The sequence below is a fragment of the Vulpes vulpes genome, chromosome 1 (assembly GCF_048418805.1).
Source record: "Vulpes vulpes isolate BD-2025 chromosome 1, VulVul3, whole genome shotgun sequence".
NCBI classification, from domain to species: domain Eukaryota; kingdom Metazoa; phylum Chordata; class Mammalia; order Carnivora; family Canidae; genus Vulpes; species Vulpes vulpes.
In genome coordinates this window covers 83841553-83865398 of record NC_132780.1, presented here as the reverse complement: position 1 = coordinate 83865398, position 23846 = coordinate 83841553, and the positions used below count along the sequence as shown (strand labels likewise).

General features: G+C 35.7%; 1 protein-coding gene across 2 annotated transcripts in view; it reads left to right on the top strand.

The window, feature by feature from the left end:
* Window positions 1-23846, top strand: part of ADGB (androglobin) — a 160094-nt gene that overhangs the window by 67989 nt on the left and 68259 nt on the right. For both annotated transcript variants that reach the window (XM_072718990.1, XM_072718981.1), the window contains exons 12-19: window positions 1300-1390; window positions 5852-5981; window positions 13069-13102; window positions 13977-14160; window positions 14928-14991; window positions 16880-16982; window positions 19461-19602; window positions 21404-21518. In XM_072718990.1, the coding sequence (XP_072575091.1) occupies window positions 1300-1390; window positions 5852-5981; window positions 13069-13102; window positions 13977-14160; window positions 14928-14991; window positions 16880-16982; window positions 19461-19602; window positions 21404-21518 (863 nt within the window). The remainder of the gene's footprint in view (window positions 1-1299; window positions 1391-5851; window positions 5982-13068; window positions 13103-13976; window positions 14161-14927; window positions 14992-16879; window positions 16983-19460; window positions 19603-21403; window positions 21519-23846) is intronic.

Below are 23846 nucleotides of genomic sequence, written 5' to 3'. Positions count from 1 at the left end.
TTCTGAGCTTCTGTAGTAAGCTGTTGGTGCCAAATGCTGCTTTATAGGAACTGTCCAGTTTTTATTCTTCCCTCCCTTCCTTCTACTGTCTTTCCTGTTCTGTCTTTCTGAACCAACGATCAGCATTCACATGATGCTGGAAAGGAAATCTTTTGCTTTTAAATGCTGTATTTTAATTCAATGTGTAGAGCCACACTTAAAATGGTTGTTCATTCAGAGCATCAAATAATAGTCGAATGAAGGGGAAAAATATTGAACATACAGGCCTTTGCTGATTTCACTACCCATTGTAGTGTAATCCTAGGTAAGTGATGGCTCTAGTTGTTTTTTTGTTTGTTTTTTGGTGTTTAGTTTCTTTCTTTCTTTCTTTCTTTCTTTCTTTTTTTTTTTTTTTTTTTTGATGGCTCTAGTTTAAGCTGGGTTAGAAAACCTGAAATTGGTGGGATTCCATACTGTGGTGTACCACCTGCAGGCTCACCCTGTAATTAACTTTTTTCTTTCTATTTGGCTTAATATTTAAGGTGAAAATTAACAGGAATTAGCAGGACAACTAACAGGGAGGGGAAAAGAGAGAGAGAGAAAAAGAGATTATTTTAGAGGTTACTGTGGAAAAAGCAGAGAAAAGTATGTATTTTTGTCAAAGCTTCACTTTTTTCTCTCCCAATAGTTATCCTTCCTACTGTTGGAGGAACTTTTGTTAAAACAATCATCTCTATGTGAGTGCTTGGGCTCTGTGCCATATCCATGGAGAATTTCTTCCTCCTCGATCAATTTCAGACTCCTTTAGAAGGATCCACAGAGTACTCACTCCTTTAGGAGTGGATCCTTTCTTGATTCATTGCTTTCTTTTCTACCTCTAACCTCTACTTTGTTATATTTTTCTGTTCTTTTACTACCATCTCCAGGTAATAGTTTGCATTTCTTCTTCATGTTTCAGCAATTGTGTTGCAGAATTTAACTCAAAGAGTGCAGATTTTAATGAAAAACTTTTAAAGAAGTAGCAGTAAATGTCCAGCAAGGAGACATAGCTAACTTCTCCCTTGAGACTTCATTGTTTCACATCATGAGTCTGGAAAGCAACCGAGAAGCAGACTTTAAAAATCTAGTATCGTCAGGATCTATATGGCCTTTCAATAAAAAAAAAAACAAACTATTTATCCTAGTATAGTCCTAGTTACTTCTTTTGAAATTTTCTGGATAAATAGCTAATCTAATCAGCACTACAATAGATATTAAGTTATGTGTTTAACCTTGGAAGATTAAAAAACAAAAGAACATCATACCACTTGTTTCTTTTAGAACTAATAATAAAGAAGCCTGAACAATTTCTTGAAATTTCAAGTCCATTTTTGAATTATAGGATGACTCCATTTACAATTCCAACAGAAACGTAAGTATGTTAACATTCTTTCCCACAAATACATCTTGCTGACAAATGAAGTATTTTGTGAATTGTGTGGTTAAAAATTTATGGCATAAAAATTGTGGCATAAAAATTTATGCCTTGGTCACAGGTAGACTAAAGCTTGTATCACTGCAATGATTATAGGAAAACAGTATTCTTAGATTCTTTTTCACAGTAATAAATAGCTAAGATAAATTCTGAATACATTAAAATAAAGCTTAACTATGCCTGGCTCTACAGCTTTGGCTACTGTTTTAGAACAGTAAAGTCTTTTGTTTTATGTAAACATTAGCACTAACAAATACTTTTGGTTATTAATTGATACTGAAATTATAAGAGCAGATGATTGCCATAGAAACCAGGGAGACGAAGTGTGTTACTCTTAGGGGAGAAAAACAACTTAAATAGAACAACAAGGATAATCAAGAAGTAAAGGAGGAAGTGGAGGAGAAGTAATCCAAATATACTAATGTTTGACTATGACAAAAGAGATAGAAAGCAAGACTGTTATCTTGGATTTAAAATTTCTAATGAGTTCAGAGAAGCGAACAGAAGTCTGCAAGTAGCAATAATGAAAAGAAAGAGTGAGTGACATCAGTGGAGGATATGATTATTACCACTAAAGTTATGGTAATTTGTTACACAGCCATAGGCAACTAATACATGGGCATATACATGTGTCAAAGATTACTAAATTTATACTGTGAATTTATACTATTAACTGTACATCAATAACACTGTAATACATAAAAATTAATAATAATATGTAAATATGTAAATATGTAAATGGTTTTTAAAAAATCGAATAGGGAAGAGTTCACAGAATACAATAATAACTGAAAATAAGAATTCAGCAGATGTGTTTCATCAGACACTAGATACAGCAAAAAAGACAACTAGCAAAATGGAAAAATAGATCAGAAACAATATCCAGACTGAAGGATGAGATCAAACATAAATCAATAAATGAGTAAAAATGCAGTAAAAACAAATGGGACAAGTTGAAAAAGACCAACATACTAGCAAGTGAATCTCAGAAATAAAGGACGGAGAGATGGGGGAATAATCACAAACTAAAATATAATGGGAAAATATTCCCCCCCGCCCCCCCAAAAAAATCAGGTCAAGATTCAGGCAGTTCTGAAATCAAGCAATTTAAGTACAAAGAAAACTGCAACTAGACACAGAGTAAAACCGAAGACAGATACGGTACAGTGGTCTGTAGGTATAAAGTGAAAGGAGTTCTGTCTTACAAACTGACATGCATGAATGTCACACACACACATATGAGACCCCAGAAGTCTGGTGTGAAAAGTACACGGTTGCTTTTAATTATTCTACTAAAAGACACTATGCAAAGAATAAAAAGCAATCCATGGTATTGGAAGTCATGATGGTGATTGTGGTGAGGAGGACTGTCCATGCTTGGGACACACAAGGTAGGACAAGGGGGTGCTGACACATTAGCATCCATGATCTGAATAATGGTGACATGGCCATGCTTACTTTGAGATTTTTCAGCTAGTTTTACATTTACGTTTTGGTCCTTTTTTTGAATGTCTTTTAAACTTAAGTAAAATTTTATGACACATTTTGAAGGGCTTAGATGAGAGTGACCATTAGCTATGGGTTAGCCTTCCTTGAAGGTGTTGAGATCCATGACAGGAATGTCAACTGATGAAAAAAAGCAGTCAAAATTGAGAACAGTTCATTGTATTGTTTTACTTTTAGATCCTCTTGACATCACAACCAGTTAAGTTACATTTTATGAACTCTAAGTTGAAAATATTAGAGATTCTTCAAATCGTTTGCCTTCAAGGCTCTTATCAGTTCTATGCACCAACAAGTGACTGCTGAGAAGTGGGTTAGGAGGGACCTCTAGGCAACAGTGTGACCGGATGGCTGGCAGTTAGCAACATCAAGATCTGAGGGACAGCTTTATCAATCAAAAAGACAGTTTGCTGCTACTTTGACTTCCAAAATTTGTTACTGTTACTAATTTGTAGATCTACTTTTCCTCAAACTTCTGTTTGAATTTTTCATAAAATCTTATTTTATACCTAGAGCTATTAATTTCCATTAAAATTTTAAATAAATTTAGTTTTGCCAAATTTAAACATTTTAAATGGCATTTACTACAACACTATTTTGTTATCTCCTTAAGTACTTTAAAAGCCAAAAATCATAGCAAATAAAATCTTGCCTAGTATTTAAATCCTTATAGAAGTTTAAATAATCAAACATAAGTATTTTGAGAACCTTAGTTTTTCTTATGTATGTTATTAGTTTTTACAAACCAAAATTTTCTTGTACCTTGTAATTTAATCACGAAGCTAAAATTAAACATGCTATACATTGAAAGCCTAATTTGCTCTGAGCCACCCAATTGTCCCTAAATGATTTTTCCATTCCAACTGATTTTTAATTATTATCTTGCAACTGATTGAGATTGCATACTAATCAGAGATTTTGTGGATTTTGAGAACCAGAGCTGCAGACCACCAGGACAGATTTTCTCATGATCCAAAATGCCATACCCAGACTTCTAGAATTTCTGTGCCAGTAGGCATCACAAATGGATTGGTTTCATAGTCCGAATTCCCTGAGTTATTCCCTTCCTTGATTTCCTTAGGCCTCATTTCAGCTTTATTATCCGGTCAAGGTGAATGGAAATGGAAGTCTACAATCCAGATGTAGGTTATAGACTTTGACACCTGATTGGATTCAACTAATTTAGTTACAATTTGAATCTGTTATGAATTTCCTAGCTTATTTATTCAATCTGGCAGAGCCAAAAACAAAAATATGTGAATGACATTTCATCCTACACAAAAGAAAGGTCCCTTATCCTGCTTTGCTGTGCAATCAGAGTTCTCAGGTCAACATGAGTGCAAGCTCTTTTTTTTTGGCAAGTCTTTGGGAGTGACTGTATCACAAGTGCTTTTCCCTGGAACACTGTCTCTGTAGCAACATGCCAAATCTGCCCCTTCCTGGCTCCTGGCCTAAAGGGAATCCGAGCTCACAAATATGTTTGTGCTACCCTCTAGTGGCAGTTTCAGGTAAACCAGAGATACTTAGCTTGAGGTGAATTGAGAACTATGAACACTAGAAGGGGGAAAAAAAAAGAGAAAGTTTAGGAAGTCTGTATACATGAAACTTAATTTTATCTTTGAAAAATACTTAACCTAAAACGTATTTACTATAACAAATGTCTTTTTATTGTGCCTATAAACTTTTAGGTATGACAATGGCAATTCAAAAGGTCATATCAAGCAATTAACTTGAAAGGAAATACTGTACACTTCAGTAGCTAGTATGAAGGTCACAGTTAAAAAGTGCTCAAGACTCACAATTAAATTTCTGACTCTGAGCCTCATTTCACAGATACATTACTCAGATGTTGAATTAAGTCAAGTCCAAATGTCAAATCTGATCGCCAACATTTAAAAATGACCACCATAGTTTTAAAAGCATATTCCAGAAAATTTTTACACCAGTGCGTTGACTGACAGAGATATTTCTTCAGTAGTGTAGAAAGCAAGTCCATGTGTTTTTTTTAAGATTTATTTATTTATTTATGAGAGAGAGAGAGAGAGAGAGAGAGAGAGAGGCAGAGACACAGGCAGCGGGAGAAGCAGGCTCCATGCAGGGAGCCTGACAGGGGACTCGATCCTGGGACCCCAGAATTGTGCCCTGGGCCAAAGGCAGGCGCCAAACTGCTGAGTCACCCAGGGATCTCCCCAAGTCCATGTTTTTAACATGAAATAGAAATTTGTTGTTGGATGTAAAAGGAGGAGATGATTAAATGAAAAAAAAAATCAGAGTTTTCCACTGTTGACACAATTGCTGCTACTGGATATACAATGCATTATCATTCAGCCATAAAAAAGAAGGAAGTCTTGCCATTTGTGATAACGTGCATGGACTTTGAGGGCATCCTGCTAAGTAAAATAAGTGAGACAGAGAAAGATGATTACCATGTGATCTCACTTATATGTGGAATCTAAAAAATCAAAAACAAAAACAAATACCCAGGATACAGAGAACAGATTGATGGTTGCCAGAGGAAGGGGGTGGGTGAAATGTGCAAAGTGGGGTCAAAAGATAGAAACTTCTAGTTATAAAATAAATAAATCATGAGGTCCAATGTACAGCATGATGCCTGTAGTTAACAATGCTGTATTGTATGTTTGAAAGTTGCTAAGATAGTAGATCTTAAGAGTTCTCATCACAAGGAAAAAAACCCTACAACTATGTGTGATGATGGATGTTAACGAGACTTGTGTCATCTTACAATATATACGAATATCCAATTACCATGTTGTACACCTGAAACTAATATAATGTTATATGGCAATTATACCTCTATAAAAAACTGCAATTATTTATTAGTAACTTTAAATAAGAAATTAAGGTAACAGAAGTTTTTTTTTTTTTTTCCATTAGTCATTTTGTACAATCTTTTATTAAGAAAGGTGTGCCTTCAGGATTTGGTTTATCATCCCTGACTGAAAATGATGAAACCACCATCATTAGCCAGCCAGACTTAAGCCACTTGACAAGAACAGTATCTCAGGTAATTATGTTACTCTTATTATTGATCCAATTATTTATTTTTTTAAGAGAATATTTTATTTATTTATTTGAGAGTGATTGAGAGAGAGAGAGAGAGAGAGAGCACAAGTCAGGGGGAGAGGCAGAGGGAGAGGGAGAAGCAGGTTCCCTGCTGAGCAGAGAGCCACATGGGGCTCGATTCCAGAACCCCGGGATCATGATCTGAGCTGAAGGCAGACGCTTTATAGACTGAGCCACCCAGGTGCCCCATTAGTAAAATTCTTAATTATAAAATATTTTTTCTTAAATTATGAAATATACACAAAAGACTGTATAATACGCATCTGGACAGAATAAAGAAAACTATGAAAATAAACTTTTAAATTAGAAAGTGGCATATTCATTCCTTACAGAAGTCCCCTGTGTCTCTTCCAGATTGTATCTCCTAACTACCATTCAGAGTTTGGTGTTAATCAAGTCCATACTCTTCTAATTTTGCCAATTATGTTTATATTTATAAACAATATAACCTTAGTTTAATTGTTAAATAATTTTATTTAAATGGACCCTTACATTAATGCTTCTGAGGCTTCCTTTACTTAACATCGTTTACGAGATTTGCTTTTTGTTGTGTGTCATAGTTTATTCATTTGACTGGTTGAAGGAATTTAATATACAACCAACCTACTTTTTTCTTAATCTTTCACACTGTTAATGAATGACTACATTCATTGTTTCTTGTTTCTTTTTTCCTCTTTCAAATTTAAATTCTAGTTAGTTAACGTAAAGTGTAATGTTGGTTTCAGGAGTAGAGTTTAGTGATTCATCACTTGTATACAAGACCCAGTGCTCATCACAAGTGCCCTCCTTAATGCCCATCACCCATCTAGTCTGTTTCCCACCCACATCCTTCCATCAACCCTCAGTTTGTTCTCTATTAAGCATCTCCTATAGTTTGCTTCCCTCTCTCTTTTTTTCCTCTTCCCATATATTTATCTGTTTTGTTTCTCAAATTCCACATATGAGTGAAATCATATGGTATGTCTCTCTGACTGACTTATTTTGCTTAGCACATAATACCTCTAGCTCCATCCATGTTGTTGAAAGTGGCAAGATTTTGTCGTTTTCACTGGCTGAGTAATAGTCTATGGTGTATGTGTGTGTGTGTATAGTGAGTGTATCTGATATATATATATATATATATATAGAGAGAGAGAGAGAGAGAGAGAGAGATAAATAGATAGATAGATAGATAGATAGATAAATACCTATCTATCTATGTATATATATCTCACATCTTCTCTATCCATTCATCTGTTGATGGACAGCTTGTCTCTTTCCGTAGTTTGGCTATTGTTGATACTGCTGCTATAAACATTGGGAGATTCTTGTTTCTTACTCTTATGAGCAGTAATACCAGGACTATTCTTGCATGTCCCTCTACACATGTCTCAGAGAGTTTCCTTAGTTCCAGGGTTTGTGAACTTCTTTGTATCATGACTCCCTTTGCCAATTTTGTAGAACATTAACACACAATGAAGACAGTGCATCTGTGTCTGTGTATTAGTTGATTATTGATGATAGGGAACAGTGGAAAGCAAAATAGCTGTTTGGGTTAGCACCATGAGAACACACAACTTCACTGTTTGGTAGTGAAATGACCACTAAGTATAGTTGCCAAATGGTTGGCCAGCTACAGGTCACAGGATTATCTGTAGCAAGTAACACATGACTACTTGAAACCTAACAAAGGGCCTCATAACTGCAATTTCAGAGTAGTGATCAATACATGTGACATTTTAAGACGTTTGCAACAACTGTAATAATATGTAAGATACTGTGATTTCTTTCATAGGTAAGGTCTCACAGTTATTGCTAATAACATTGTGACTATTTACCTGGATTGATAAATTGAGGACTGAAGAAAATACTGAACTTGAACTAAAGATGAATTTTTTTCAACCATCCATTTTCCTGAATTCCTGAAATTTTGACCATGGGCCCCAAGGGACACACTAGACAAGAAAACCCTGCTCCAGGATACAAATCTGGGAGCATGGTCGATGAATCATAGGGCATTCAGCAATTTAACATGCCAAGCAATTTTCTAATACAGGTGTATCAATATTTACTTCTGTCAGCCCTGGATAAGAATTTTCTTTGCACCACATCCTGGCCAACGCTGATAATGCCTGATATTTCAACTTTTGCTAGTGTGGTGGGTGTAAAAGGGTGTTTGTTTTTTAATAGGTAATATGTTCACATATTCAAAAATAAAAATATAAGGGGTGCCTGGGTGGCACAGTCAATTAAGTGTCCAACTCTTGATTTCAGCTCAGGTCATCATCTCAAAGTCATGAAATCAATCCCTGCTTGGACTCCATGCTCAGCAGAGAGTCTGCTTGGGATTCTCTCTCCCATTTCCTCGGCCACTCTTGCTCATACAGTCTGTCTCTCAAATAAATAAGTAAATCTTTAAAAAACATTTTAAAAATAAAAATATAAGGCATACATGAAGAAGTCTTGTTTCCATTAATATTCTTCTCCATTTTCACTGCTGTCGGCTCTGTAGGACACTTTCTGGGTTTTATTATGTAAATTCAGAGAAACACACATGCAATATTTCTTAACCTCCCATTTTCTATTCAAAATTTAACAAAGGAGTTTTTACTTAATACATACTGGAGATAATTTCATATCTATACATAAAGAGTGTCTTTATTCTTAAAGTTGCATAATGTTTCATTATGTGAATGAACCATAGTTTATTTTGCTAACTTCTCTAGATGGAATAAGATACCTTGCAGGGCATGCCATTGCATACAGGTAAACAATTTTTTTTTTTAGTATTAGTTGAAAAGCAGATTAACAAATGATAATTCTGGTAAGAAGAATTAATAGATTTTAACATTTTTAAATTTTTTCTTTGGTTTTAAGCTATTCCATGAAATCATTTTTAAAAGTCAAAAACATTATTAAAAATAATAAATCTGTCTTATCCCTCCTCAATATTGGCCTTAGTCTTCCCCTCTAGAGAGTCAATTACTTTTATTTTTTTGTATTTCTTCTGGTTTGTATCTATTTGTAAATAGTAGGCCTTATGAAGACAGAGACGATGATTTTATCATCATCACACTGTTTTTCTCTCAACACTGGTGAATATGCCTAGCATATGGCAGACACCATTACATATTTACTGAATGATGAGGTTCTTTTACTTCTTGATCTGTCAATTTAGATATTATCCATTGCAGAAGATGAGGATTTAGCACTCCTGTCCTCACTCACCATGGCGAATCTCCACTTCCTTCTGTCTTCCAGATTTATTTGTTGAATCAATATTCTAGCTATGTAAGGATTATTACTGTGGAGGCAAATACAAAGGCATTTCTTATACAGCCTTTGTACAAGCTAATTACTGAATTTTTTCCATTTGATTACTTTTCTATGAAACATTAGTAAACCTTCCCAAATATGAAAGAGAGAGAGAAAGAAAGAAAGAAAGAAAGAAAGAAAGAAAGAAAGAAAGAAAATTAATTAATTTCCTCTAACCAAAAAAAAAAAAAATTTCCTCTAAAGACTGTTGGGCACACACAAACACTAGGTGTTCTATAAATGCCAGTGTGTTCCTGGAGACAAACCCCTTCACCCCAGAATCCTTTGCTGTCTTGCTTCAGTTCAAATGAATGCAACCTTATATCTGTCATCTTGAGACTTTCTTTTGTCTCTCCCTGATGGATATCTTATTTCCTGAAAACTATGTTCTTCTTCTAGATTATAACCTAATTTTCAAGAGGTGTATTTTCCAAAACTTCTGGAGAAAAGATGTGTAGAAAGTGGAAATAATGAGAATTTATATGCTTGTAGTAGTCTATAATCCACCTTCCACCTGATTTATATTTTGGTGGGATATAGATTCTAGTTCAGAAGTCATTTCTTTCAGAATTTTGAAGTTCTTCCTTAACCCCTTGTTCTAACTTCAAGCATTGCTTTCCTTTTTTTCTTCTTTTTTAAAATTTTACGGAATATCACCACACACACACACACACACACACACACACACACACACAAAGTAGAATAGGTTAACTATGTTAGGTGATGAGTTTGTAAATTATCTTTTTTTTTTTTTTAAGAGTTAGGGGAGGAGCAGAGGGAGAGGGAGAGAGAATCCTAAACAAGCTCCATGCACAGTGTGGAGCCCAATGTGGGGCTCAATCTCACCATCTGAGCCAATATCAAGAGTTGGATGCCTAACCAACTGAGCTACTTAGGCACCTCAAATTTGTAGATTATTTTGATCTTGGTATCATTCTACAATATTTATGGACAGCATGTAAGCATTGCTCTTGAGAATACAGATAACATTGGGATTCTTAATCATTTATATGTGACTTTGTTGTCTTGAAAATGTTTAGGACCTTCTTTTCATTCTTAGAATAAACTTTGCAGTGGTTGGCCTTGGCATGAATCTTAACTTTGCTGAGTGTTCCATGAGCCCACTCAACCTGGAAACTCATGTTGTTCAGTTCTGGTAATTTCTCTTAATACTCTTTCCTGAAGGATTTCTTCAGTTTTGGATGATTTTTCTTAATTCTGTTTCCTGGAGAATTCCTTCTTCTCAGTACAATTTTAAGTACATTCACATTGTCAGGCAACCAATCTCCAGATCTTATTTCATTTTACAAAACTAAAACTCTATGCTCAATAAAGAGTTGCCTATTCCCCCTTTCTTAGTCCCTTAGAATCACCATCCCACTGTTGTCTCTATGAATTTGACTACTCTAGATACTTTGTGTAAATGGAATCTACAGTATTTTTGTGTATTTTTGTGACTGACTTATTTTACTTAGTATAATGTTCTCACAGTTCATCCCATATTGAAGTGTGTGTCAGAATTTCTTCCTTTAAGGCTGAATCATATGCATAATATATTATACTGTATACTATATGAATATTATATATTCATAATAATATATTCATAATATTATTCAGCCTTAAAGGAAATAAATTCCTCTATCTATGTATCATCTATCTATCTATCTATCTATCTATCTATCTATCTATCCTTCACATTTTGTTTATTCATTCATCCAGCAATGGATGTTTGTTGAATAATGCTGATATAACCACAGGTGTACAAATATCTCCTTGAGATACTGCTTTCAATTCTGTTGTGTTTATATCCACATGTGGAATTGTTGGATCACATGGTAAATGTACTTTAATTTTTCAGGAGCTACCATGCTGTTTTTCATTTTATGTTCTCACTAAACTGCACAAGACTTCCAATTTCTCCATATCCTCACCAACATTAACTCCTGCTTTTATTTTATAAGAGTAGCCATCGTAACGGGTATGAAATTATATCTCATTATACTTTTGATCTTCATGTCCCTAATGATTAGTGATGTTGAGCATCTTTTCATATGCTTGTTGGTCACCTGTGTATCTTCTTTGGATAAATATCTAAGACCTTTGCACATTTTTAAATTGGTTTATTTGGTTTTTGTTGTTCCTATTATTGATGCTACCCTTTTATCAGATACATGATTTACAAATATTTTCTCCTATTCTGTAGGTGGCATTTTCACTGTATCGATTTGTCCTTTGATGCACAGAATTTTTTTATTTTGATGTAGTCCAATTTATCTATTTTTACATTTGTTGTTGTTGTTTAGTGTCATATCCAACCAATCACTGCCAAATCCAAAGTCATGAAGCTTTCTCCAATGTTTTCTTTTAAAAGATTTATAGATTTAATATCTTTGTCTTTTGTGTCAACTTTGTCATCCAGACTTTCTGTTGAGTTTATTTCACTTTCCTATTTTTAGTTTCTAAGAGCTCTCATTAAGACTCCATCCTTCATTGTCTGGTGATACTTTGTTACACATATATATCTAAGGAATTCATGGCATTAAAGAGCTGCTGATTGGAAGTGGCTTTATAGAAATGATAAGCTTGTCAGCTGGCAGGATAATTAATTTAGGATAATTGGGGATAAATGAGCTTCATCTGAGGGTGGGATTAGCTCCAAATGTAGATTCCTTGAGGTTTTTCCCTGGCTTTGGTCAGTTTCTCTAGTTAGGAGTCCTCTAATCTCCCTTCTGGGGTAGAATGGGTCACAGATTTTGGTATACATTTATCCATCAGTGTTACAGAAGCCAAGCAGCACAGAGGAGCTGAAAGTCTCAAAGTTTAGCATGTGGACTTTCACTTAATTCCTCTCCTCTCTGCATAGTAGCTTTTTCTGTTTCCCACGGTACCTGTGAACCCAGATCTGGAGATTTTTCATTTAATTTCTCCTCATGAAGCAATTTCTAGTGTCCTGTTTAGGCAGAAGAAGGCTAGATGCTAAACCAAAGGATTAGGGCAAAGTAGGGATTTATCTGTTCCTTAATCATTCCTATATTTTGATATGGGTCCATGTATCATTCTCTTCTTCTCAGATGCCTGCTAATTATTTCTGGGGCCCTAAGTCATGGATGGGCTTGCTTCTCACTTGCTTCTCAGTTAGCTTTGCTCTGTTATCACCTGCCTTTACATCACCCAAAATATTGTTGCTATCATTAATCATTTGTCTGTATGAGTTTGTACTTTTTACTTTTACACATATTTTAATTGTGTTCCAGAGAAAGCAGAGTTGCACAAAGCAAAATCAACTTAATTTCCCCGTTAAAATTTGGAAGAACCATTTTTATAATTTGAAATCCACCTTTCTAGATTCCGTAGATTACTTGCTAATTATAATCTCATTATATTCAGTCCATAACAATGCCGAGTGCTTCAGACCAAGCAGAATAACTACTTAAGGATACTATTGTTTTAGTTTAACTTTTAAGACTCAATCATTTAATAAACTTTCATGTTCTAATGTTTTAATGTCACAACTTTAAACCCTAAGCCAATTATTTAATTAAATTCACATCATTGAACTTTAAGGTTAAAAACAAAGTTTCTGCTTTATCATGTTTTAGTAACTATTTGCAGAAATCTGTTTCTTCAATGATTAAAAGAAAGTATTGACTCTTAAAAACATTGGTGCTTTAGATAGTTAACATATTTTGCTGAATTTATAAATGGTTTCTTAATGTGTTCCTTTCACTTCACAGAGTAATATTCTTTCACAAGTTATCCTTGGAAAAGGTAAATTAATAATCTTCTCATGACTTCTATAAACATCAAAGCACAAAGGGACCTCTGCTTCTTGACAGCTCTTAGCTCTCCCTTCTCTTGGCTCTCAGGGGCCTCCTCTGATGTGTTAAATTTAATCTACTCTGGGCTAGAAAAATCAGATAATCTCACTTGTCAAATTCATGCTTAAAGTCCAAATAAAAGATGATCTGATTAAGGGCTCACAAGTACAGTTCGTGTGTTTTAATACATGCATGTGATGATCAAAGCATGGAAACCATTGCCAATTCCCCAGTTCCTAAACAAAGATTTGGCTAATCCTCAAATCCAAAAAAACGAGTTTTGTGGCATGTGCACATGTAACATTATAATTCAAGAAGCCTCTAAGACCTTCATGACATTACTTGATCAACCTAAGATAAAATGCAGAATCACTAACCGTGGGGAGCAGTTAAATGGCTTCTTGAAATATATTTATTGCAATAGCTCTCCAAGGTTCTACCTTCTTCTGGTGCATGAGCCATTCCCTCTTATACAAACATGTCTGCCTAGAGCAGGTGTTAAGTACCTAACCTAGCTAATTTCTGCTAGAACTTTATAATCTGTAAAGAATGGGCACGCAAATTTGTGAGAGCGATTTCAAATTTTGAACACTATGCCATTTAAGTTAGGATTAAATTCTTCCAAGTGTATGAAAATGTGTCTCTGCATGGATCTCCCCATATATGAGGCTTGCATGTAAAGGATTGCCTCAGGAAACTTTTTTTTTCTTTTTTCAAAAATAGACTTCACTATGCAAGCTCTGCTCTATAATTTCCCATATCTCAGGAACTCCCTATTTAACAACATAGGTGCAATTGACATTTTTGTTTTCTGCTACGCACAGACGAACTGATGGAACTTGGGCTGAATGATGGAGCCCATCAGGGTGAAGGATGTAGTTTGGAAAGAGATTTGGTCAGCCAGACAACAGCAACACAGGAGAAATCACAGGAGGAGTTTGCAACAATAAATAATAGTGTTTCTAAAGAAATATGGTTGGATTTTGAAGACTTTTGTGTATGCTTTCAGTAAGTATAAATATTTTGTGTCCATTAGTTATAGTGGATATGTAAACCATTAATTTTTAGCTATCATTCAAAAGAGTTAAACCAATATTAGTCTGGTGTTGATCTAATATCAAACAAAAATGTTAGAAAAATAGGTGAGTTGATTGTCCACAGAATATTAAGAGCCAGATCTCAGGCCAGTTTCAGCTCACTCTCAGACACTTATTTGTTGATCAGAATAAAGATAGTTTATTCACTGAGAGGGATCATGTTTGTCTCTTTTGGACAACTAATTCAATGCAGTTTTTATTATTTTTTGCCCAGCTTAACTGACATAATTTATAAATAAAATTATAAGATATTTAAAATGTACATGGTGATGAAATGATATACATTGTGAAAGATTCCCCCCATCGAGTTAACACATCCAACACCTCACACATTTACCAATTTGGAGGGTGGAGGCAGACACACGTAAGTTCTACTCTCTTTGTAAATTTCAGCGATACAATCCAGTATTAAGTATAGTCACCCTGCTATACATTAGATCCTCGGAACTTATTCAGCTTATAACTGGACATTTGCACCCATTTACCAGTGTCTTCCCATTTCCCCCACTCCCAGCCCTTGGCAACCACTTTTCTTCTAGGTTGTTACTATTTTTAAAATTTTTCATCTGTCTTTACTTTGTTCTGCCTGTAATTATTTGATTCTAAGAAACTTATTAACATATAGTACTAGTCTGTTGCATATGACAATGGTAACCTGTTATAAATAATGTTTTTCAGGAACATATATATTTTTCACAAGCCAAGTTCATATTGCTTTAACTTTCAAAAAACAGAATTCAAGGTAAATATATTATGACCTCTTCTCTTTTCCTTCTTTTATGTAAATTTTTTATTAAATCATGCCAGTGGAAAACACCTTCAAATCTATCAAGCATTTCTAAATTCGTAATTATATTAAACAAAACAAAATCAATTCTTAGAGTCTTCTACTAATTCCTTACACAGCCAATAAGCAAAATTCTGCTACCTCTTATCTCCAAGTGTGATTCATCTGATTATGTTCAATCCTGAGCTTCATTGTATAAATTCACATTCAAAATGTTTGATTTATGAATAACTGAAGCACAAATAAATTCATTATATTTGATTTCAATTAGCATCTGTTGAATTACATGCTATTCCTAAGACAAAAGCACATTTCAATGCTCTCTACCCCTTTCTGCTCCATTGGTGCTCAGTATGTAGGTGGGGCAGGGGACACCCAGAGGTGCCCTGTGCAGACACTAGACCAGGGTACCTCCCTGTGACCTCCAGGGTCATACTGTCCCCAAATTCTCAGACTCTCAAAAATAGCAGCAGATGAGCTCTGTGCAGAAACTCCTCTTCTGGCATGCACACTGGGCTGGCAACCCTCAGCTTCCTTCATAATTTTAGAGAGTGAATACTTGAGTGCTTGAAACAACCATCTTTATAACCAACATGTGGCAGCTAAAAGGAAACAAAAAAGATAAATGACAAATGCTTACTATTGAAAATATTGGGGGAAGCAATCATTTAAAACATATTTATGTTGTCTGGAGCATTTCCAGCAATCTTGTCATACTTGATTAAATAACAAGGTTGCATTTTTTACAGTATCACTAGAGGTTTTTCTATCATATTTTAATTGTTTATTTAAATATTATATAAAATGATATGAAAGCTCTTAATGTATAATAGCAATGAAATTAATTTAACACACTTACCCTATGCCATCAGTCATTGAAGCAGCAAGCAGTTGAGAGACAATAAAAGTACAATAGTTTCAAAGACCAGCCCTGTTGCTGGCAAATAGGCAGACCTACTTTTGAGTCTCAGCTTTGCTACTTGCAAGCTCTGTGACCTTTCACAGATTACTTATTCTTTTTGTGTTTCAGTTTCTTCATCCATGATTATAGATGTTAACAGTACCCATACAGGATGGATTGAGTTCATGTTCATGTAACCCTTATGTGGCTGTCCTTTAAGGGTAGTTCTGGTTTTACTCAGTACTCTCCTGCACCTTCAAAACAAAAATCCAGTCTGGTGCATTAATGTGCAATGGCTAGGGCAGCCACAGTGGCTCGGCAGTTTAGCGCCACCTTCAGCCCAGGGTGTGATACTGGAGACCCAGGATACAGTCCCACGTTGGGCTCCCTGCATGGAGCCTGCTTCTCCCTCTGCCTGTACCTGTGCCCCTCTCTCTCTCTCTCTCGATTAAATAAATAAAATCTTTAAACAAATGTGCAATGGCTATATTTCTGAAGATCTTGTAAAAAAAGGGAAGAAAGTGTTTATATCACATACTGCCCTATAAAATACCTTAATACAACCCCATTAGACATTTCCATTCTCTGCTAAAGTTATCAGGAACCTGCATTCTCAGAGCACTGCTCAGCCATCAGCCCAGCCATCCGCCATTTGTTATTTCTGGAACAAGCATACTCCTTTACTTTGTTCATGAAGAGTTTTGACTCTCTCTGACAGAGCAGTCAGTTTCACACAGATCCTATAGACCCAGCTTCCATAGACTATTGCCAACATTTACCCAGCATGATTTTCTTTATCTCATTAAAACTGTAAAGTACTTATTGTGGTGTCTAGAGCACAGTAGGTCCTCTATAAATGAGGTATTGTATTATTATTAAAGTGGCAAATACAGCATTGATAGACTAAATATTAAGTTCAATGATTCACCTGATTTCTTGCAGTTCTCAGATGAACGTGTATCCTACTATTTATTTGTGGATAGTCTAAAACCTATTGAACTACTGGTTTCCTTTTCTGCATTGGTACGATGGGGAGAATCTGGAGGTAAGTGAGATATGAGAAAATTATAGTCTTAAGCCCAGCTTACTTTCATTCAGTCTAGGGGAAATACAAGATTTTTTTTTTTTTTTTTGAAATACAAGATTTTAAAGCTCTGGATGAAGAAAACTATTTCCTCTCCAGAGTCTCTACAAGAGTCACCCTTATACCACCTTCTATGATGCTCTTGCTCCTCAGATATCATTGGTGATGCTCCCTCTTGCCACCTCTGCCTCTCCTTGTTTCAGTCCTGTGTTTATGTCTCTGTCATGACTAGTCTCTCTGTGTTTCTTTCTACCTCTATACGTCATCATTCTTGGGTCTTTTAAAATTTATTGAAAAACATACACTCTTTCTTACCTGTGCATACATACACCTTACCTGTGTGCATCAGAGTAGCTGAATGCAACTGGAGGAAAAATAATCCTGTCAGCTAGCCCCACTTTCAACTGAGGGCTACACATTTCAAAGGGGCCCCTAAGTATGGCCACGCACATGGTTCCCTGGTTCATGCACTGCCCACTCTTGTCCTCATGGATGACTATCTCAAACCTCCAGATTTCCCCAACCGTTGCTCTCATCCTCTTGCATTTTCAGGGGATGACCTTACTGCTATCTTCACTGGACAGATAGACAAAAATCAGGAATGACCCACCTCATCTTCCCCTAAGGAGCTCTTCACAATTCTAGTCACCTTCCCTCTTGCTCTCATGGATGGACTGTTCTTGTTTCTCTCTGAGACCAGCCCCTTGTACATATGCATAAAACACCATTCTCTGTCCTGTTTTGTTAAAGTTAAATCTGTTTATTTAAAAACAGATCAAGAAACATTTTTTTTTCTTATCAGTCTATAGTTTTACCTATGGTTTGTTTTTAATCTTACCTGTAGTTTTATTTTTAATTAAGATAAACTTGGCTAAACAGATCACATTATCCATTTTAAAGAAAATATGGGGTAGCCCGGGTGACTCACCAGCTTAGGCCACCTTCATCCCAGGGTGTGATCCTGGAGACCCGGTATCAAGTCCCACATCGGGCTCCCTGCATGGAGCCTGCTTCTCCCTCTGCCTGTGTCTCTGCCTCTCTCTCTCTGTGTGTCTCTCATGAATAAATAAATAAAATCTTAAAAAATATGCATAATTGAAAAGTTTTCTTTATTTTTGGTAAATAAAATTCAAAATATTACCTCCTATTTTAGATGAAATAAATATTTTTACTGGATTTCCCAAGATCAATCATGTTTATCCTACATGATCAAAGAAAAGCTATGGCTCTTATAGAAAAAGCAAAGCGTAAACAGCAAAATCAAATTATCTATAATTCAAATTTATATTACTTGGCACTGTGGAGGTACCATAAATATTTGCTGAATGCTTACTAATAATTGTACTACCAACTTTGATCACAGGGACTATGATTTTCCACCCAGTTATAGCCAATGTTTTGAATGGTGTCTAGTGTATAGTAGTAGACAATAAATATTTGTTGAGTAAACTTGCCAAACTTAATGGTGTAAGCTTAGTATATATACTAATAACTCCTAAGCCATAGCATGTCCTAAAACATTGAAATTCTATGTGCGTAGAGATGTTTCAAGTCATGTTGTGCCCTTATATCCTCAGCTCGAGTGTTATCTGGAAGTAGGGTAAAAATATAAGGTAAAATAATTCCTGAAGCTGTAATGTACACCAGAGTCACTATAGTTAATGACACTGTATTGTATATTTGAAAGTGGCTAAGAGAGTAAATCTTAAAGATTTTCATTAAAAGAAAAAAATTGTAATTGTGTGTAGTAATGGGTGTTAACTGAATTTTCATGGTAATCATTTCAAAATATATGCAAATACCAAATCATTATATGGTACACCTAAAATTAATACAATAACGTGTCAGTTTTGTCTCAAAATTTTTTTTAATTTAAAAAGTGTTTTGGTCTTAGCTACTGATGAAGAATAGTCTATGTTCTTTATTCATTTTAAGAGGAACATATAATGTTAAAATTAAATTTTTGTTCATTATTTGCTATTTCTACACATAGAGCTGAGAGTTAAAAGTAAAAACGTAGATTAAACAATGGGATATTTCCACATTGCTTTGTCACTATCTTAGGAAAATCTATTATCCCATGTGTGGTGCTTTTCTTCCTTAAAACTGCATCTAGAGGGGCATTGTGATTTGTGCTCAGATGATTAAAGTGATGGGTTACTCCTATGAGACAGTCTTGTCTGTCCTCTTACTAACTCTTCTGTTCGTTGTTTCTTTATGTGAGGGATTATTCTGAGGAGGAAAATAGGACAGAGAGGAAGACCTGAGTCTCACTTCAGTATTATTCCCAATGATTATTTACCCAGAGTATTTTCTCCAGGTTTTACGAATATTTTCAGAAAACCTCTAATTCCTGATACTATTATTATCATTACTAAAATGTTGTGAAGGCCAGCTAAACTTTCAAAGTTAAATTTTAACATTTTTCCCTCTTCCTAGCTTTAACAAAAGACAGCCCCCACATAGAGCCTGGATTGCTTACAGCTGAATCAGTTTCTTGGAAATCTCTGAAACCACGGGAACTTGTTAGGAAGATTCATACATATGCTACCAAGGCTACAGTGGTTCGCCTGCCTGTTGGGTACGGAGTGACTTTATTTTTCCCATATGAAGAATTTTTTGAAGCCTTGTAAACCATTGGCTACTACATACAATATGGGATCTAAGATGTTGTCTCCTAAAGTGATTTTGTAAGAAACAGATCTGTTATTAAGATTCTTCAGAAAAATAATTCTATGAACAAATACATTGAAGAAATGCTGTTCAGTGAATCTTCTTTCGGGAGATTCATAATTGTCAAAGTTCGATAATTTCTTATGAAAGAATATGGTTTAAATCAGCATTGCTGGGAATCCCTGGGTGGCTCAGTGGTTTAGTGCCAGCCTTACACCCAGGGCGTAATCCTGGAGTCCCGGGATCGAGTCCTACGTCAGGCTCCCTGCATGCCTCTCTCTCTATGTCTTTCATGAATAAATAAATAAAATCTTTAAAAAATAAAATAAAATAAATCAGCATTGCCTAAAATTAATTTATTAAACAATCTTTTTGTTTTCTTGTAAATCTTATATTCCTTGGCAAGCACTATGATATTTAAAAACAAATGGAGAAACATAGCATTTTTTCCCCTATGGTTTCTATTTTTTAACCTGTGGTTTGTTTTTAATCTTACCTGTAGATTTATTTTTAATTAAGATTAACTTGGCTAAGCAGATCATGTTTTTCATTTTAAAGAAAATATGCATAATCAAAAAGTTTTTTTGATTTTAACAAATAAAATTCAAAATAGTACCTCCTATTTCAGATGAAATAAATATTTTTGCTGGATTCCCCAAGACCAATCATGTTATTCCTATGTAATCAATGAAAAGCTATGGCTCTTAAAGAAAAAGGAAAGCCCACACCAAAATCAAAGGCTGAAATAATGTGTGGCAAGCATCCAGTATTCCTAGAAAACATTAAATCGTAGAACTTCTTCAATATTTCTCACATCAAAAAAAACATATTTCTCACATCTACCCTAAAAAACTCTGGCATAGAGAGATTATCCAGAAGTCATTATTTTGAGTACCCCCTCCATCAAGACAACCAAGAACAGGGAATAATAAAGATATATATCTATATATATCTATCTTTTCTTTTATCTATTTATGATAGTCACACACACACACACACACACACAGAGAGAGAGAGAGAGAGAGGCAGAGACACAGGCAGAGGGAGAAGCAGGCTGCATGCACCGGGAGCCCGACGTGGGATTCGATCCCGGGTCTCCAGGATCGTGCCCTGGGCCAAAGGCAGGCGCTAAATCGCTGCACCACACAGGGATCCCCTATATATATCTTTCTATCTACGTGTTTCCCCACAGTATCTAACCTATCAGCACTGAATGTTTTGTTTTGAACATATGCTAAGTGCTATGTAACTGAGGGGAAATGAGTGTCCCTGCTCTAAATGATACCACAACCTGATAGAAGAGACACAAACAACATACATAAAATTATGCATTTGTGAGGAAGTGACTATGAAATGACTGAAATCTATAAAGCCCTGTAGTGCCATGAATTATTGTTGTTAGGGAAAAATCGGGACTTAGTCTCCTGCAATGTGACTGCAGTGTATGGGAAGATACCTTCAGCATGTGTAAGTTTGTCATTCAGTGTAACCATTTTATGTCCTATATAAGTAATACCATAATATTCCATGATCTCTGATGATTCTTTCAGAGTGCTAATTCAAAGGTCTTTATCCTGTCTGTGTTAAAGAATTCAACTCTCACTAACCTTTGACTTCTTTTGAGCATAAATTGTCACCGAACAACTAATAGAGGCAAGGACTACAACAAAGGTGCCCATTGGTCCTCATATATTTTCCATTGTCTTTAGGAGACATATGCTGCTTTTCACCGCATACTCCCCCATAGGGCATTCCATACACCTCTGCAGCATGGTGACTTTTGTCATTGGAGATGAAGATGTCGTACTACCCAACTTTGAGCCAGTAAGTATGCAAGCAACTGTGATTTTTTTATATGTGCCTTATTTTCAAAGATTTTTTTTTATTTTCAGATTTTGATCTAAGTCATATTCCTGTTTTTTATTCAACTTGTCCATGTTTTTACTTTTTAAAACTAGTAAGTTTTCTATAAGAAATTCTATAAGTATCCTATAAGAAATTCCCCCAAGTGACATGTACAATAAATAAGTTAAACTCTGCAGGGATACAAATAAAATAAATTTAGTTTTTCTCCAACAACTGCCTCTGCTCTGTGGAATCCCCTTTCACATCTGTTAGAATCTCAGTTAAGTCTCCTAGCATATTGGTCTTTGGGACTAGAGGATCAGTACAGTCCTTTTCATTACAGTTTAAAATGTGGTATCATATGCTCCTTTTACCCCTTCCTTGTCCTAAGGAATTTGGAGTGTTTGGGATTCAGGGAAAGAGGATCCATGGAAAATTCTGTCATTCTTGTTTATCTCCTCTTCTCTTGGCCTCTTCTTAGTGTCTCTTGGTCCTCTGTTCTGACAGGGTCTGAAGGAAGAAGCAAGGTAAATAGTCCCAGCATCTCCCCTGAGGCCCTGTCTTGGTTTTAGATGTCATCCCCAAGACATCTTCTTTAGATATGTGGGCCTCTGCCTTTTTGGAGGCCAATTTGCATGGGGCATTCCCACTACACAGTTCAGTTTTACACCCTCCTCCAAACCCATCTCCATGTAGCACAGCCTCGTATTAATAAGGCAGGATCCTCTTAGCCAGTCAGTAAATCTCTGGGTTAATATAGCAACAAGATGGCTCAAGGAACAGCTCTCTTATGCTAATGTTGCTGTGGCCCAGAAATGCTCAGTCACGGATTCTTGCCTCATCAGGCAGTGGTTGTGCAGGATTCCCCATGACTGCCTCCTCTCTGCTGTGCTGTTTCTCACCAGTCCTCTCCCTACTGCTCAATAGAAGGAAGATCAGTAAGCCCACCTTATAAGTACATGTCTCTTATTCCCTTAATTATATTTATCCTGATTATTTTAAATTCTTGTTTTATCTTTTCTTCATTTTCTTTAAAAAAATAATTCTGCTTTAGGTAGTATGGATTATCCAGTTTGCTTCTTTCTTTAGGTGACTTGACTTCATAGGTGTCTACTTATTTTGGTCTGTGAACTCATCTTTCCCTGGGGTTATCAATTCCTCCATCTTGTAAAAATGATTGAGGCTGGGGTGCAGGGGTAACTCAGTGGTTGAGAGTCTGCCTTTGGCTCAGGTCGTAATCCCAGGGTTTTGGGATTGAGTTTTGCATGGGGCTCCCTGCAGGGAGCCTACTTTTCACTCTGCCTATGTCTCTGCCTCTCTCTCTCTCTCTCTTTCAAGAATAAATAAATAAAATCTTGAAAAAAATTCTTGAGGCTGAAAGTCAGACCCTATTATTCTTCAGTCCTAATGAAGAAGCAAGAGGAGACAAACTAGTCCAAGAGCAGAGAGACTCAAGCTCCTCAGAGCTGTACATGATCACTTTCAGAGTTGCTGCTTGACCAGACAACGTTTCTGGTCATGGTTTCACCTCAGAGAGAAACACCATTGAGAGAGGCTTTTTCTAGGCTTTGGGAGGTTGAGAAGAAGGTCATAGAATGATAAATGCATTAAGGGGGCAAGGGCATCTGTCTTCATTAGCTGACCTCAGCAGGGAATCTGTACTATTTACACATAGCTGCTGGGCCATTCCTCAAAATTTCTGCAGGGAACCAAGGAGCAATGATGACTCCATGGTGCTCCCTAGGAAAGGAGCAAAAACAGTTTTACAAAGTTTTGCTCCGACTTCACCCTCTTAAATGCTGTCTCAAAGCACCCTCTGCTCTGGGAAGCCCCTCCTCTATCCATTAATTACCTACCACACACCAACCAAAATAACCTACAAATTCCTCAGGGTTCTTTTTCTCCCCCTCTCTCTCTTTCTCCCCACCACCCCCCACTGACTCTCTTTTTGGTTTTGACCTACAGATTTGCAATTTGATATCCAGTTTCTTTTTTTCACCAGTTTTATTGAGGTAAAGTAGGCAAATTAAATTGTAAGTTATATAAACTGGACATTGTAGTGATTTGATATACATAAATATTGTAAAAGGATCCCTACCATCTAGTTATTAATAATTAACATAACCATCACCTCACATACTTACCTTTTTTCTTTCTTGGTGACAGCATTTTTTTGGTAACATTTGAGTTCTATTCCCTTAACAAACATCAACTATACAATACAATGCTATCAACTATAGTCACTATGGTTTACATTTAGATCTTCAGACCTTATTCATCTTATTGTTGAAGGTGTATATCTTTTCA